Source organism: Callithrix jacchus, chromosome 13 (genome assembly GCF_049354715.1).
Source record: "Callithrix jacchus isolate 240 chromosome 13, calJac240_pri, whole genome shotgun sequence".
Lineage (NCBI taxonomy): Eukaryota > Metazoa > Chordata > Mammalia > Primates > Cebidae > Callithrix > Callithrix jacchus.
In genome coordinates, this window is record NC_133514.1 from 18,475,453 (window position 1) to 18,492,429 (window position 16,977).

The window sequence follows — 16,977 nt, forward strand, 5'->3', positions numbered from 1 at the left end:
CGCCCACTCCTGCCCCAAGTCCAAGTGTCTCCGGCCTGGCTGTTCCTCCTTGTGATTGCCCCATCCCCACATCCCATGCACCCCCCAGGACCCTGGTCTCATCAGTCCCTCTCCCAGGGGCAGGGGTCCCCTCATCTCCCAGCCAGGTCCAGGAGGGCAGGGCCAGTTCCTCCCATCTTCAGGCCCAGCCTGGCAGGGCGCAGTCGGCTCCTCAACTGGGTGACAAGGGTCAGGATGAGGTATGGTTGGAGGATTTATTCAACCTTGGTCATAGCAGAGCCAGAGACTTTCCATGTGTTTATTTTTACTCTAATTCCCCTTCTCATCCCCCTTCCTCAGAGTGTCTCTGAGTTGCAAAGTCCCATTCCTGTCCCCAGGCTTGGGGCTCCTTGTCCAGGGTCCAGCCCCCAGCTTGCCCCTGCATGCCCACTGCCCTCTGGGAGGGAGGTGCTGCATGGGCCCTGCCCCACCTGTTAAGGAGACTCCTTCTCTTCCAGGTCGTGGCCGGAACCTTGAGTGTGTAGACAGAGTGAGTTGGTTTCTTCAGGAGCTGGGGGCTCAGAGGCTCAGGAACTGTTTCCTGGGACAACAGAACCTGAGTGGGCAGGTCCCTCTTGTCCTTATGGCTGTCCTGACTCTCTGAAGTGGCCTGGAGGCTATGGGCTGACTGTGGGGGACACATGGCCCTTTTGAGCACCACACAGGCTGGTGAGCCCTGCTGCAGCCTAGGTGACACCCTCACCCCATAGCCTGCACCCTGGAGATGGGGTGTCTGCCTGAGCACAGCATTAGGGGCCTGGCCTCAGCAGTGGATCCTGGATGCATTGAGTCAGGGCTGTCTGGGGTGACCTCATTGAGAGGGGGTGGGGATGGAAGGTTCAGTAGCATTCTGGGGACCCTGCAACGCGCCCTGGGTGTGAACTCCTGAGTCGGCTCTTTGCCTTCCCAATGTCTTTTTCCAGAGCTCACATACCCGAGGAGGGCCTGGGACTGAGGACAATGTCTGCAATGAATCCATGAGTATCTTGCAGCTCATCCAGGACTCTGAGCAGGAAATGGAAGTCCAGGAGCCAGTGGTGGCAGGTGACAACGTGTCGCCCCCAAGGGAGCCAGAGCATCTGCTGGTGAGTGGGGGACAGCCCATTCTGTTTCCTGGCCTGCTGCTCGCTTGGGATTTTCTAGACAGTGGGAGAAGGCAGTTCCTTAGCTCTCCTGGCCCAGGAGAAATGGAACCTGAAGGAGACACGGGACTGCAGGGGATGGAGCAGCCACACTGACGTGGTGACTGTGCCACTCTGCAGGACATCTCCTTCTTAGTTCCTGTGCTGTCCTTGCTGTGTCCCCAGAGCCTAGAGATCTATAGGCACAGAGTGGAGGTCACAGGGTTTGTTGATGACTGAATAAGGCTGCACGGTCTCCACCATGTGCTCCTAACAGAACTCAGGGAGCCCTTGCTTGAAACAGCAGAAGTTTTGAATTTACTCTGAAATTGTTATTATGTTGAACATATTTCAAAGTTGGTAGGGTAGCTCCCAAAAAGTAGGATTCCGAGTTGATGCTCAGAGGGCTTTTGTATCGGACACACGCACACAACCAGTTCATTTCAATCCATCAGTTTTGATATGATACTGAGTAGGTGGGAAATCTGTACATAGATTTAATTTTTCATTGCACAGAAGCATTGAAAGTCCTTCCCTCCATCATAAGATGAGATTATCCAGTTTCTTGCAGTGTTTTATTTTTAATGATTTAATTTTTAGCATACAGCAACGTAATCAAAACAGAAATGAATTTTTTGATTCAGTGTAAGCTGAGGAACTCCCTGAATCATTCTGAGTCTGTTTTCTTCTTCCAACCCCATTTAACGCCCAATTCTTCCTCTTCCCCCTGCCTTTGCCCTTTTGCCACCTCCTTTGCCACATGTCAGATGTTTCCTTTTTTTTTTTTTTTTTGCTTCCTCTTCATTCTTTTTTTTTAACTAGATCTTGTCCTTGAAAATGTCAAAAGTTGATGTGGGCAGTGATCTCTTCCACCTAGACTGTTTCTGTTTCTTCCTTGCATCTATACCACTTGCTTTTTAAATAAAGAGAAGAGAATTTTAAAGAAATCAAATGAACAATGCCAATAATTCCTCCATGCTGATTAATCACTTTGACCATTTTCTTTTTTTTGAGACAGGATCTTGGTCTATTGCCCAGGCTGGAGTGCAGTGGCATGATCTTGGCTCCTTGCAACCCCTGCCTCCTGGGCTCAAGTCATCCTTCCATCTCAGCTTTCTAAGTAGCTGGGACTATAGGCATGTGTCACCGTGCCCAGCTAAACTTTGTACTTTTTGTACAGACAGGGTTTGGCCATGTTGCTTAGGCTGGTCTCGAACTCCTGAGCTCATCCAATCCACCCCCCCCATGGCCTCCCAAAATGCTGAGATTACAGGCGCAAGCCACCATGCCCGGCCTGATCATTTTTTAAAAGCAGGTCACCCATAGCTACACATCCACCAGAGTATGAAAACACTTGACCATCTCCAGAGCCTCCTCTCTTTCCCCAGCCTTCTTGCCCTTCTTATTTCAGTTAACTACAGTGGATAATTTCTTGCTAAACTCTTTATGCATATACCATCTTTGTCCATGCATGTGTATATATGCAGTACTGACATGAAAAGAATTATATCATGCACAATACTAAACAAAACTGTTTTAATATCTTGGACAGCAAATATGTTTTCAAAGTCATTTTTACACATCTTAAAACGTAGAATTAGATAAAATTTAGAATTATAAGATTTTCTCTGCACTGCCCCCCCCAAATGATCACTGGACTTAAAAAAATGTTAATTTAAATTAATAAATGTCTCTAGGAGTGATTGAGAGCCTTTCAACATTCAGTTTTATTATCAAAGGAAATAGTATTTCAAGTCAAGTGTTTTATTATGACTCAATCAAGGTTTGGGGGTTTATTTTAGATAAATTATTCTTATTCTGCATCAAAGCTGTTTCTTTGCATTTTGGGTCTTCTTGTAAGTCCATTTTCTATTTTATGATGTCTGCTGATACTTTTCTTTCTTTTCTGAGACAGGTCTCACTCTGTCGCCCGGGCTGGAGTACAGTGGTCCAGTCATGGCTCACTGCAGCCTTGACCTCCTAAGCCCAAGTGATCCTCCTGCTTCAGCCTCCAGAGTAGCCAGGACCATGGTTTTTGCCACTACACCCAGCTAATTTTTATTTTTTATTTTAGAGACAGGATCTCACTATATTGCCCAGGCTGGTCTCAAACTCTTGGGTTTGAGCAATCCTCCCACCTCAGCCTCCCAGAGTGCTGGGATTACAGGTTTAAGCCACCATGCCTGGCCTCTGCTATGTGTTTTAACATTCATCAGGGCTGGGTGTGGTGGCTCACGCCTGTAATCCCAGCTCTTTGGTAGGCTAAAGCAGGTGGATCACCTGAGGTCAGGAGTTCGAGACTAGCCTGGCCGACATGGTGAAACCCCATCTCTACTAAAAAATACAAAAATCAGCTGGGCTTGGTGGCTCATGCCTGTAATCCCAGCTACTTGGGAGGCTGAGGCAGGAGAATCTCTTGAACCCAGAGGTGGAGGTTGCAGTGAGCCAAGATCGCACTACTGCACTCCAGCCTGAGAGAGAGAGCGAGACTCTGTCTTAAAAAAAAAAAATTCATCAGGACATACTCACTTTTACGAATTACAATTTAAACATTGGGGTTTGAAAAATACACACTCCTATCTAGAATATTGACTGTTGTGTTGGCCTCCTTCCAAGAGTCTTGCCCCTTTGTTCCCTGTCTTGTTGCCAGAACTTTCAGAACAATGCTCTTTCCGGAAGTGAAGTGCTGCAGGTGTCAGGGCTGGCGGGTGGTCGGGGTCAGTTCTGGACTGCTGGACTCCTGGTTCTGACCACACCTTCCCTACTGTGTGTCACAGGAACCGGCAGAAACTGAAGGGTCTCAGAGGAGGAGGCTGCTGGTTCCAGCAAATGGCGCTGACCCCACTGAGAGTAAGTGTTTTGCTCCTGGAGATGCAGTAGCAATGGAGGGAATAGGGACAGTGTCCTAATTGCTGTCCCCATAGCTAAGAGGGCTATTCCAGAATATTCCATGCTGGAAGCAGTGGTTCCTGTGCTATAGACCATCCGGACCCTAAATTGTCTTCTCCCATCTCTTCTCCCCACTCTACCTCATCCTCTCTGCACCCTGTCAGTGACCCTAACGACTCTGTCAGTCCGCTGGTTCAGCTCCTCTCTCTTCCCTTGTTGTTCAGGGCCTGATGCAGCCTACCCGCCCCCACACCCCGCCCCAAGGACCTCCTGAGGGGCTGCTCTGTCCTGCACGCCACCACTAACCCCAGTGGGCTAAGGAGCTCTTGACATGTGCCTAAGCCCAATTTGCAGAGCTGTTGTGTAAACTACATATGAATTCCAAAGACTTCATGGAAAAAGAGTGGGAAATATTTCACTCATAATTTTTGTATATTGACTGTATATTAAATTTTATATATATTCAGTACCATACATTAAAATGAACGTCACTTGTTTCTGATGCTCTTTAAACGAGGCTGTTAGAAAACATCACCTCGTATTCCTGGCCCTGTCTGTCTCTAAGGACGGCGGCCTGCTTCGTGTTCTACACACGTCTCGTTTAATCCCTCATGGTCCCAAGATCTGGGCCAGGTTGCTTTGTCTTCAGGTTCAATTCTCGCTCAGGGTCTGCTTGCCTCCACCTAGCTCTGCCCTAATCTCAGGGAATGAGGCTGAGCTGGGTGTAAACAGAGGTCCCCTGCCCCAGGCCCTGTGCTTTCCACAAATGCAGAAGTGGCTGCCCTGGGACCTGCTCCCATGACAAGTGCAGGCCAGGCAGCCTCCCTCCTCTGAGCTCCCACTGCAGCCACGCTCTCTCCCTCCGTCGGGCTCTCACGCACTTTGCTTTCTGCCTCTGTGATGTCCATCCATCCTCCCCAGGTGGGTTCTCAGCCCTGTGTAAGAGCAGATTCTCTGGTGACCTGGACTCCCCAAACACTTTGGGTGTGGGAAGGCCAGGCAATATGGGCGGGCTCTCTGTGGATGGGAAGTGCATGGGCACTGGAGCGGCAGGAACACCCACACAGGGGGCTCTCCAGGTACTCCGCCTTGGTTCTGGGCCTGATGTGGGATCCTCTGTCCTTTCTGAGTCCCAGCTCACCTGGCTCTCTCTGTGGCTTTTTCCACCCAGCTCTGAGGCAGTGCTTCCACCACTTTACAGACAACGTGCCCTTTAACTCCTGGGTGCCGTTTGCGAGGGAGCTGGGCCTCACGGGCAATGAGATCGACGTGGCGAGAGCTGAGGCAGCGGGCCCTGGGGACACCTTGTATGAGATGCTAAGAAAGTGGGTCAACAAAACGGGGCGGGACGCCTCTGTCCACACCCTGCTGGATGCCTTGGATTCGCTGGGACAGAGACTTGCAAAGCAGAAGATCCAGGATTGCCTGGTGAGCTCCGGCAAGTTCGTGTATCTAGAAGATAATGCAGACTCTGCCATCTCCTGAGTGTGAATCCCTTCAGGATGTCAGACCTTCCAGAAACAGGTTTACGTTTGTTTCTGGAAAAAGCTGGACTCCAGACAGTGGGAAAGTACAACTGTCACATGACCGGTACTGGAAGAAACTCTCCCGTCCAATATCACCCATGGATGGAACATCCTAGAACTTTTTCACTGCACTTGAAATTCTTTTTATAAGCTGAATGTGACAAGCACACTATGGAAATGTCTGGATGATTCTGTGTGTGTGTATATTGAGAGTTGGTTTGGGATGTCATTCTCTTTATGGCACTTTTTTATCCTAATGCAAATGCTTTATTTACATGGGTTACGTCGTATATTCCATCTGCCTTAGCATCTGCACAGTTCCTTATGTTGAACTTTACTTGATACTATATGATATGAACTTTTTTCTGAGGGCGGTCTCACTCTGTCTCCCAGGTTGGAGTACAGTGGCGGGATCTCGGCTCACCAGAGCCTTGACCTCTTAGGCTCAAGCGATTCTCCCACCTCAGCCATCCAAATAGCCGGGACCACAGGCATGCACCACCACACCCAGCTAATTGTATTTTTTCTAGATATGGGGTCTCTTTATGTTGCCTAGGAGGGTCTCGAACTCCTGGACTCAAGCAATCCGCCCACCTCAGACTCCCAAAGTGCTGGGATTATAGGTTTGAGCCCCTGCACCTGGCCTTACCTTTCTACTTGTATAATTCTGTATGTGATTATTTTGTGAACATGAAGAAATTTTAGTAAATGTACTTGTTTACATAGTTATGTGAATGCATTAGACAAATGTACAATGAATAGACATACAACGAGGGAAGCAGAAAAATTCCTCTGTAAGATGTCGCTGTCTGGGTTCCAGGTCTCCCTCCGATATACTTTGGATTCAGTGACTGGCAGCTCAGTCTTTTGAACTGGATAACCTTAGAGGTGTATGAGTATTATTTATAGGTAGTTGTTTACATGTGATCGAGGAGGAGAACTGGATGCACGTGAAGTCCTGTGTGTGGCTGCTCCGTATCTGGCCAGTCTCCTTTGCACCCCCAGCCCCCATCTGTGGACAGGCAGAGAGGGAGGCAGATGGGTTAGATCAGACGCAACAAGTAGGGTCTATGTCATATCCCATTTCCAGTGAATGTAGTGAACTTGAGCCTGTTTGGTCTCAGGAGAGAGAGGACAAAATCTGTCTCCCGTGTCTGCCATGGCATCGAGTGGGAAGAGTGGATGGTGCTTGGGAATGGTGTGAAGTGGTTGCCAACTCAGGAGTGGACAGCCCCACTTGCTTCTGGTGATCTGTGATCCTGAGCCCCTGAGCTGCATCTTAGGGTACAGGCTCCCTATGTGAGGAGCTTGGCCCCTCTGTAAGCATCTGACTCATCTCAGAAATATCAGTTCTTAAACACTGTGGCAACAGGACCTAGACTGGCTGATGCAATCAGGCTTTGTCTGTGTGTCCTGTTCTGTTACTGTTTTAAAACCTCAGTAACCATTTCAGCTTCTTTCCAGCAAACCCTTCTCCATAGTGTTTCAGTCATGGCGGCATCATTTTTGCAGGTAGTCATTCTAGGAGTTTTTAGTCTTTTCTGTCTCAAGACATTGTGTGTTGTCCTGCTCCGGGACTGGTTTGGCTGGGACAGTTAGAATTGCCTGAAGATTTTGGCACATTCAGAGTGTTGTGTCTGGAGTTTTGGGAGGGGTGGCCTTTCTGGTCTTGGCACTTCCATCCTCTCCCACTTCCATCTGGTATCCCACGTGTTGTCCTCTGCACTTCTGGAAGGCACAGCGTGCTGCTGCCTCCTGGTCTTTGCCTCTGCTGGGCCTTCAGTGCAGGACGCTCGGCCTCAGAGCTCAGAGGGAGCCAGTCTGGTCCCAGCTCCCTTGTCCCTTCTGCAGAGGCCTTCCTTGAAGATGCATCTAGAGTATCAGCCTTATCAGCGTTTGCAAAGCTTATACTTTTTCCTTTTTTGAAGATGGAGTCTTGCTTTGTCATCCAGGCTGGAGTGCAGTAGCACGATCTCAGCTCACTGCAACCTCTGCCTCCTGGGTTCAGGCAATTCTCCTGCCTCAGCCTCCCGGGATTACAGGTGTGTGACACCATGCCCGGCTAATTTTTGTATTTTTTTTTTTTTTTTGAGACAGAGTCTCGCTCCATCGCCAGGTGCCAGGCTGGAGTGCAGTGGTGCAATCTTGGCTCACTGCAACCTCCGCCTCCCAGGTTCAAGCAATTCTCCTGACTCAGCCTCCTGAGTAGCTGGGACTACAGGCCCGTGCTACCACGCCCGGCTAATTTTTGTATTTTTAGTAGAGACGGGGTTTCACCGTGTTGACCAGGTTAGTCATGACCTGACTTCATGATCCACCTATCTTGGCCTACCAAAGTGCTGGGATTACAGGCGTGAGCCACCATGCCCAGCTAGGCTTATTCTTTTATTTTTATTTTTTGAGACAAAGTCTCGCTCTGTCACCAGGCTGGAGTGTGACGGCGCGATCTTGGCTCACTTTGATCTCCTTGACTCACTCTTGACCCCTGGGTTCAAGCGATCCTCTTGCCTCAGCCTCCTAGGCAGCTGGGATTACAGGTGCCCACCACCACGCCCAGCCAAGCTTCTTTTAAAGTAAGTTTCCTGACATAAAATTGTTGCCGTTTTTTGGCGTTTGGGTAGGTTGGGTTTTGCTCCATCCCCAGGCCAACTAGCCTGCGACACACGGAAGCCACTTAGTGCAGTGTGTCACTCGTAGTCGGTATCCTTTCATGCCTCTGCCTTGTCAGAGGTCCCTGTTTGAAGTTTGTTAGAGTATTAAACAATACAAGGAAACACGTTATGTACAAAATACTTATGTATTTATGAATTAATGACCAAATTAAATATGAAACCTTATATAAAAAGAGGTGTGGTTTTGTCTCCCGCCCCCATCCTTCCCTCCTCAGTGAATCAGCTCTGAGTGACAGGAGGCCAGGGCTGTGGTCCTGCTGGGACTCCTCCCTTCCTCCCCTGTCTGCCTTCAGGCTTGGCCTGCTTGGGGGGGGTTTCCTGCATCCGACTCCCTGGAGTTTAAAAAGCCAGGTTCCTGGGGACTGGAATTCATACCTCCCTCCCCTCTCCTGCCTGCTCCTCCCTCTGGGGACAGGGGCACCAGAGCTGGCCTGTTTCACCCCAGGAGGGTTCTCTTGGCTGCCTGGCTCCTGCATCTGTCTCTGACAGTTCTCAGGGAAGGGCTGGTGGGTCCCTGAGGGGTCAGCCAGGCCTGTTTCTCAGGGAGTCTGGTGGTCACTCTCCTGTGGCTTCCTGCAGCCCTGGGCCACCTTCACTTTCTCTGCCCTGGCATTCTCTGCATCCCATCAGTGGACCCAGATTGCCCAGCCCTGCAGGCACCTGGGAGACCCATTTCCCACTCTCCTTGTTCTGGAGTACCCGCTCTCCCTCTTACCCACGGCTCCCGGGAGGCCCAGAGGGGAGGTGGGGCTGTTCTGGGCTCCCCTCTTGCTTCCCTGGTGCCCAGCCACTGGGCTCCGGAGCCTCACTTGGAGCCCTGGGCTGAGCGGAACTGCAGGGAGGCTGAGCAGCCTGTAGAGGGCAGCACGCGCATGGCTTCGCAGCCACAGCCCTGGAGGGTCCTGGGCCTGGACAACGTGGCTTCCCCCAGGGCTAGAGCTGCTTGTCCTCCCACCGCCTGCTCTTTCTCGATGAGGATTTAACTTTGTTTCGGGTTCGCTCAACACCAGGCCTAACCAGCCAAGCCCTCTCAGCCAGAACATCTTTCACAAGGTGAGGCAACTCCTGAGCTCAGGCCCACAGCCCCACAGACTCCATTTTTTACACCTAAAAAGGTGAAATTTGGGTTTGGACTAGAAAACGGAAAGGGGCAATTGTGGCCCAGCGTTTGCCCCATGGGGGCTGGGAGCTACTGTTCAACCCCCTCCATTCCTCCAGCCCTGCCCTCCTCCTCTCTGATTGAACCTGGCTTTCCCTTCGGCTCCATTCCCCCTCCTCTCCTTCCCTTTACCCCACCCGGCACTAAGAAGGTTAGGTCCTCTATGTTCGCTACAGGAGACAGCTGGACCCCAGGGCCATGCCCTTTTCCCTGACCTCTGGCCCCTACTGCAGCCCCCCGAAAACACCCACCACAAGCATCCTGTGGGGTGGTCCTCTGAGGGCAAGGAGGGGAGCCTGCAGTCTCCAGATGGGCAAAAGCAAATGTCCAGTGCCATCTGAGTCCTGAAACCAAACCCCTCCTTGCCACCAGCCCTGACCCCTCCATCACCAACCTGCTGGAGGCCAGGCCCCTGTGCTGTGCTGGGAGCCAGCTGGCAGGGTCAGGGCCTCCACCGTCAGAGAAGTGCTGAGTCCTTTCCTGAAAGGCAGCAGCATTGATTCTGCCACCTCAATCTTCACCTCCTCATCATGGGGGCCTCTGTTTAGAGAAATGTGAGCTAGGCAGGGGCTTTTTCTGATTTTCATTCTTTGGGGGGTATAGAGGACAGAGTGTTTGTTGGTGATTTTTTGTTTCCATTTCAGTTTGGTTCTTGTTTGCTTTTGTTTTTTGCTAATTCTGCCCCACCCTATAAAAAGCAGTGGCCCCCAGAGGCCGGGGAGGGCCTGAGGAGCTCCGGTTGCTGTGCACTGGTTCCCACTTCCTTCTCCGCCTGTCCCAGCTGCTTCTTTTGGTTCCCATCTCCGAATCTGAGGGTAAAGGAGGGGTGAGGGAGAAGTTTCTTGTTGCACCAAGAGGCGCTGCTTCCAGGCCTGGAACTCCAAACGACCTCTGTCCCCCTGATCAGGCCTGTGCTACCACCGCCTCCTGGGAGGGAGGGACGCTGGCCGGATACAGGGCTTTCCACTCCTGGCCTTTTGCAGCTGCACCCCAGGATGCAGAAGCCTTGAGTTGAGCTCTGAAGGCTCCACTTCTACCCTGACTTCTCCAGTGGGGATGTGACAGGCTCTGTGTGGAAATGCCACAAAACCATTGTAACACTCAAGTCCATCGGTGAAAGACATGGCCACAGGGGCAGGATCCGCCAGGATCACTTCTGCTTACTGGGAGGGGGTGCCTCTCTGGCCAGAGCAGTGACCAAGACACTCGGGGAAGCTGTCGAGGCTAGGAGGCTTGCCCTTTGACTCAAGGGCTCTCGAACCCAGAGATAAAATGCCAGAGCACTCGCTCCTCCCGGCAGTTGACTCCCATCCTGCTTTGGGTCTGGGGACCTCTGCAGGTGGTTCCCGTTCTGCTCCACAGGGCTCTGCTCCCCTCTGGCTGAGCCACAGTGGCTGGTGAGGACAGCTCCACCCTCTGGGTCCTGGTTACAGGGGCCCCCTGGTCCCTGTAAAGTGGATGGGGTGATGCGGAAGAGCAGAGGGGCGAGGGGTGATGTGGACAACAGCAGCAGGGTTAGAAGAGGATGGTGGCGTCTCAGACCACAGCTGAGGAGGAGGATGGGGATGAGGAGGAGGCTGCCGAGGAGGACGGGGAGGACGGACTGTTCCAGAACAGCCACCGCCGCTTAGGCTGCCGCTTGAGGTGGAGGTAGTCCTCCTTCTCGCGCTCCTTCCGCGCCCGCTGGTAGTGATCTTCCTCCTTCAGGTACCACACAGGCGGCCACCGGTGCTTCTCAAAATACTCCTGGTTTTCTGGAGCAGAGAGCAGAGTGGCTTGGTTACAAAGGAGGTACAGGGACAAGAAGACTGTGGGACATCAGCCTCCCCTGCCACGAGGCCTGCAGCAGGCCCCAGCCCAGCCCCCAACATATCCCCAACACGCGAGCCCACGAGACAAGTGAAATGCTCAAAGAGCGGGCTGAAAGTCAGCACTGGGGAAGCCCTTCCAGCTGTGTTTCTTCCCAAAGACAGTGGGGCGAACTAAACGGGGGCTTCCTGAGCATTGGGAGTAAAACAGACTGAGATGAAGGGTCACGGAGAAGGGGTCAGCAAATGTTGGCTGGGAGACATTCGGCGTGGTTAGGGGATGAGAGTAGGGAGTTTCTGGCCCCAGCTAAGGTTCCCAGGGGGAAGATGTAGTCAGGCCACAGCAGGACACAGCATCAGAGCAGAGGAACCCTGACCTTATTCTGCAGGGTGCGGGGAGCCGCAGAAGCTTTGGAACCAGGGAGTAATGCTATTGGACCGGTGCCTTAGAAAGAAAATGCTAGGCTGGGTAATGCTCACGCCTGTAATCCCAACACTTTGGGAGGCCAAGGGGGGTGGATTGCCTGAGGGTAGGAGTTTGAGACCAGCCTGGGCAACATGGAGAAACCCTGTCTCTACTAAAATACAAAACAAATTAGCCAGGCGTGGTGCTGCACGCCTGTAATCCCAGGTACTTGGGAGGCTGAAGCGCAAGAAATGCTTGGACCCAGGAAGCGGAGGTTGCCGTGAGCCAAGACTGCGCCACTGCACTCCAGCCTGGGCAACAGGCAATACTGTCTCAGAAAATTAAAAACAAAAAGTATTTTCATAGTGAAAAGGAGGAGATATCAGGGGTGGAAGACTTGGCATCATGGAGCAAAAACGTGGCAGCAGGGTGGAGGGTCACAGCAGAACAGAGGAAGCCCAAAGAGGACCCCACGGACACAGAGTGGCAGACCCCTCAGGGAGGCCAGGGACACTCCCTGGAGCCTGTGCAGTTCCTGTTGAGCTCTAGGGCCTGAGAAATTAATCAAGAAGAGACTGGAGGCCTCAGAGGATGTCCAGACCCGGGTGGTCCAAGCTGTGGCCTGTGCCCAATCCTGGGTTGTACAATCAATTTAGCGGGCCATGAATAGCATGAAAAAGACGTATATATTTTCCTATATGTGTCCTGGGTCACAAGAGGAAATGTATTTCTTATTATGGTGTTCTGTCCAGAAAAGTCTGAAATCTGCCAGCTTTAGTCCAGTATCCTCTTCATTCCTCTGAGAACGAGAAGCCCGGAGAGGCAGGGTGAGTGCCCTCCAGGCCAGTGCTTTTCCTGGGGCCCTTTGGCTTGGCTGGAGGCTCCTTCGAAGGTTACTCCCGGCCCCAAGGTCAAGGGTCATCACCGGCAGCCTCCCGGTCCCTGGGTTATGTGGGAGCTGTGGAACCCCGAGGGGAGAGCAGCAGGCGCTGCCAGGCGTGGCCCCGGATGCTCACCTGGGGACATGGCCTTCATGTCTCGGGGGAACTTGCGGCACACGTTGTTGTAGTTGGTGCAGATGTGGTGGAGACACCAGTCAGCCAGCTGGTATGCACAGTGGAACTGGGGACAGAAGGGAAGAGTATCTACACTGAAATCTCCATGGGAGAGGGTCTGCACAGACACCTCCACCTGCCTTTAGCACTAAAGCCTGCAGTCCTAGAGCGCCCACGCCAGAGGCAACGTCATACAAAACCAAGGATGCTGCTGCCTCGGGTTCCTTGGCACCACTGCCAGCACAGCCATCCCTCGCCACTGTTCTGCCCGCTCCCAGCATCCTCGCTGCAGACACCCAGAGCCCCATGTGGTGGCTTCATACTGTGTCTGCCCTCCTCAGATCTTACACCACGTGACTTCCCTCTCCTCCCCACCTGGGACCAAGGCAGCCTGCACTGAGGCGCTGACAGTGAGCAGAGGGAGCTACTTTCCCAGAGGTGTCTGCAAGCCCTGTGTGAGCCGGGCCACCACCCCACACACTAATCTTCGGTGGCTGAATTTCTGGCACTGCGAGGGCCAGTGTGGGAGATTTTGCTTGTCTGTTTGGGATTAAGGGAGTGGGTGGTTAATTTCAGATGGAGAGTCCTCAGTCCCCCTTAAATGACCTCAGGCAGGAAGCAACCATATGTAAGTCTGAGCCTGGGGTTCCCTCCCCGGCCCTACTGCTGCCTAAAACCTCATCCCTTCCCTGCTTGGCCAGCTCCCCTCCGGGTACATCAAGATTCCCCAGCTGCTTCCTGGTACGGAGGGGACATGGGCTCCGCATAGTCAAGGAGTCCAGTCCGATGACAGGTTCCCTACATCGACCGCCTTCCAGCCTTCCCACTCACAGCCCGTGGGAAGCAGAGTGTGGTATTGAGGCTACCGTAAATTCCCTTCCCTGCCATGATACCTGAGCCAGCTCCAGGAACACAAGGACGTCCCCATCGATGTCCACCATCATCTGGGTCGCTTCCATCAGCCCGGTCACTGTGTACTGCTCTGTGACACACATGGCTACCAATCAGCTGAAGAAGCACATGACAGGACCTGCGTCCACCCTCCCTCTGTTCCCCTCCCCGCCAGCTCACTATAGGGCAAGGAAAACCAGGACCCCAGCAAGTCCCAATAGGGCAGGAAAGGCCCCAGGCTATGAAGTCTGCTGCCACTGGGAACGCCAGGGATGAGAACAAGACCTTCTCAACAGGCTGGGTTAGGAAGAGTAAGAAGGACATTAGGATCATCCAAGAGGATCTTTCAAACTATGAATGTCCCACGACATAATCTGATAGAGATAGGGTCAAAGTTCCCAATAGAACCAGCCACTGATATACAAAGGAGAGCGTGGGAAACCTCGTGCCTGCCGATCACAGAAAAAGGCTGAGAACTGTTAGTTAGAACTAGGAGTTACCTTTAGTTGTTTGTTTTAATTTAAATTTTGTAACAAATTGTGTACTAAGCTTGCACATTAAATTAAAATATTTATACTGAAGAAATAAACACTCTTGGTTATGAATTTTATTTAGAAGTATCTCTAGATCCAGGTCGGCAATGTCCTTCTCACTGCCTGATTTCCTTCCTTCCCTTCTCTCTCTCCCTCCCTCCCTCCCTTCCTCCTTTCCTTCCTTCCTGCCTTCCTCCCTTCCTCCCTTCCTACAAAAAAAAAAAAAAAAAACCAAAAAGGAGTATCAGTATAAACTCATGAGTTATCCTTAAAAAGATCAAGCCAGGTGCAGTGGCTCATGCCTATAATCCCAGCACTGTGGGAGGCTGAGAAAGGCAAATCACAAGGTCAGGAGTTCGAGACCAGTCTGGCCAACATAGCAAAACCCCGTCTCTACTAAAAATACAAAAAAATTAGCCGGGTATTGTAGTGTGTGCCTGTAATCCCAGCTACTTGGGAGGCTGAGGCAGGAGAATCGTGTGAACCTGAGGGGGCGAAGGTTGCAGTGAGCCAGAGCGTGCCATTGCACTCCAGCCCGGGCAACAGTGCAAGACTCCTTCATAAAAAAAAAAAAAAAAAAAGGCTGGGCGCGGTGGCTGAAGCCTGTAATCCCAGCACTTTGGGAGGCTGAGGCGGGTGGATCATGAGGTCAAGAGATCGAGACCATCCTGGTCAACATGATGAAACCCCGTCTCTACTAAAAATACAAAAAATTAGCTGGGCATGGTGGCGCGTGCCTGTAATCCCAGCTACTCAGGAGGCTGAGGCGGGAGAACTGCTTGAACCCAGGAGGCAGAGGTTGCGGTGAGCCGAGATCATGCTATTGCACTCCAGCCTGGGTAACAAGAGCGAAACTCCGTCTCAAAAAAAAAAAGAAAAAGAAAAAAAATCAAGATCAATGTATTTCCCAGCTGTGTCCACAGAAAAGACCTAGAAACAACAACTATCTCAATACAATGAGCATTCCTAGTGCACACAAATCCCAGTTCCACTTCCAACATAAGAAACCAGGACTTCCTGAAGAAATGGCTGATTCCAGGTCTGGGGCATAGAACGTTCAAGAGGAACCCAGAACATTCCATCATTCCAAATAGGAAGTCCAGAGGCTCTGGAGCCAAGTATAGCATTTGAGCCTCAATGAGGATAACTGCAATTAATTGAAACCAAATATGTTCAAATCTAAGAGAGATCAAAATAATACTTAAAAAGCAAACAGCTGGGCGTGGTGGCTCATGCCTGTACTCCCAGCACTTTGGGAGGCCAAGGTGGGCAGATCATTTGAGGTCAGGAGTTCAAGACCAGCCTGGCCAACATGGTGAAAGAAAGCCCACCTCACCTAAAATTACAAAAATTAGCTGGGTGTGGTAGCATGCAGCTGTAGTCCTAGCTACGCAGGAGGCTGAGGCAGGAGGATTGCTTGAACCCGGGAGTGAGCCAGGATCGTGCCACGAAACTCCAGCCTGAGCGACAGAGTAAGACTCTGTGTCAATAAATAAATAAATAAAAATTAGCTGGGTGTGGTGAGGCATGCCCATAGTCCAAGCTACTTGGGAAGCTGAGTCAGGAAGATCACTTGAACCTAGGAATTCGAGGCTGCAGTGAACTGTGATCAGGCCACTGTATTCCAGTCTGGGCAAGAGAGCAAGATCCTATCTCTAAAATAAAATAATCACAATAATAATTCGGTAAGCTCAACATATGTTTCATGTGCTTTTATGTATTTGCATTCTACTGAACAATAACACATTTTCCACTTGAATTAATGGCTTCACAGAAGCATATTTATTTTTTAATAATTGTTTTTCTTTTTTTAAAGATGGGGTTTCACCATCATGGCCAGGTCTTGAACTCCTGACGTCAGGTGATCCACCCACCTCGGCCTCCCAAAGTGCTAGGATTACAGGCGTTAGCCACCACGCCCAGCCAGGAAGCATATCTCTAATTATACAAAACTTGGCATCTTCCACTGACCCTTAGCAAGGCAGATACATACACTTTTGTATATATTTCCTAGAGTGTATCGACAATTTCACGAAAAGTTTCTTAACATTATTTCAATAAGCCTTTCCATGCAGTGGTCCAGTTTGACATTTTTAGTGACTACCATGTAACTGCCTGTGTGTGCTTAACCAAGGGTTTGGCTGTGACTTGCTTCCAATTGCCTGCCCTGACAACATGAACTTCTAGAAATACCTTTAAGCGTTTTCCCCTTTGGGTCATTTCTCTGGAGGTAGTCTTTTAAAAGTGGAATTATTCCATCTGAGAATTTGAAGTTTATGCGCTCTGGGGAGACCACACCATTTTTTCATGGACAGCAAGAAAAGATACACTGCTGTGGCTGGGATCTTTCAAAGCCTCTCTTGCTACCTGCCCCAAAGTCCCCTTTACCCCCTTCTGAGGACCCTGGACTCCCTCTGCAGCCTCAGCTCTTAATCTTCCGGTTCTGATCAATGATTTCTGCCTTTTCTCCATAACCCAGCCCCACCTTATTCATTTTTCATCTTAGGATTGCTGTTTTCTCTCATATCTGAGCCCCAATCTTCATCATCTGCCTAGATAGACTCCAGCAGCTGTGACACTGGGCCCTTCTCTGAACCTCAACTCAATATGTGAGGATCTGCTCTCTGCCCCCCAGCCTATGCAAGAATATTAACCTCGGCATCAGTACGACCACTGGTACCCACGTCACCACCAGCAGCTCAAACAAGAGCCGGCTGCCTGCCTGGGTCCGGGTGTCCAGCCCCAGGATCCCTTCACCCCTCGGACACCACTTCTCTCCCCTGGGCCTTTGGACCCAGACTGCCTGCCACTGGCTCTCCCCCACTCCTCAGTTCTCGCTCCACCTCAGAGAGCCCTTGGGATTGGTCCACACAAAAAG

At 51.2% G+C, this 16,977-nt stretch overlaps 2 protein-coding genes across 10 annotated transcripts in view; one reads left to right on the plus strand and one right to left on the minus strand.

Annotated features, from left to right (window-relative positions):
• TNFRSF10B (TNF receptor superfamily member 10b) overlaps nt 1–8,420 on the plus strand; it is a 32,844-nt gene extending 24,424 nt beyond the window's left edge. For both annotated transcript variants that reach the window (XM_017963691.4, XM_008979187.5), the window contains 4 exons: nt 498–529; nt 963–1,124; nt 3,938–4,010; nt 5,221–8,420. In XM_017963691.4, coding sequence (XP_017819180.2) covers nt 498–529; nt 963–1,124; nt 3,938–4,010; nt 5,221–5,534 — 581 coding nt within the window. In that variant the 3' untranslated portion in view covers nt 5,535–8,420. The remainder of the gene's footprint in view (nt 1–497; nt 530–962; nt 1,125–3,937; nt 4,011–5,220) is intronic.
• Nucleotides 8,354–16,977, minus strand: part of RHOBTB2 (Rho related BTB domain containing 2) — a 32,230-nt gene continuing 23,606 nt past the window's right edge. For all 8 annotated transcript variants that reach the window (XM_078347230.1, XM_078347227.1, XM_078347231.1 and 5 more), the window contains 3 exons: nt 13,569–13,657; nt 12,637–12,742; nt 8,354–11,160 (listed from right to left, as the gene is read on the minus strand). In XM_078347230.1, the coding sequence (XP_078203356.1) occupies nt 10,943–11,160; nt 12,637–12,742; nt 13,569–13,657 (413 nt within the window). In that variant the 3' untranslated portion in view covers nt 8,354–10,942. The remainder of the gene's footprint in view (nt 11,161–12,636; nt 12,743–13,568; nt 13,658–16,977) is intronic.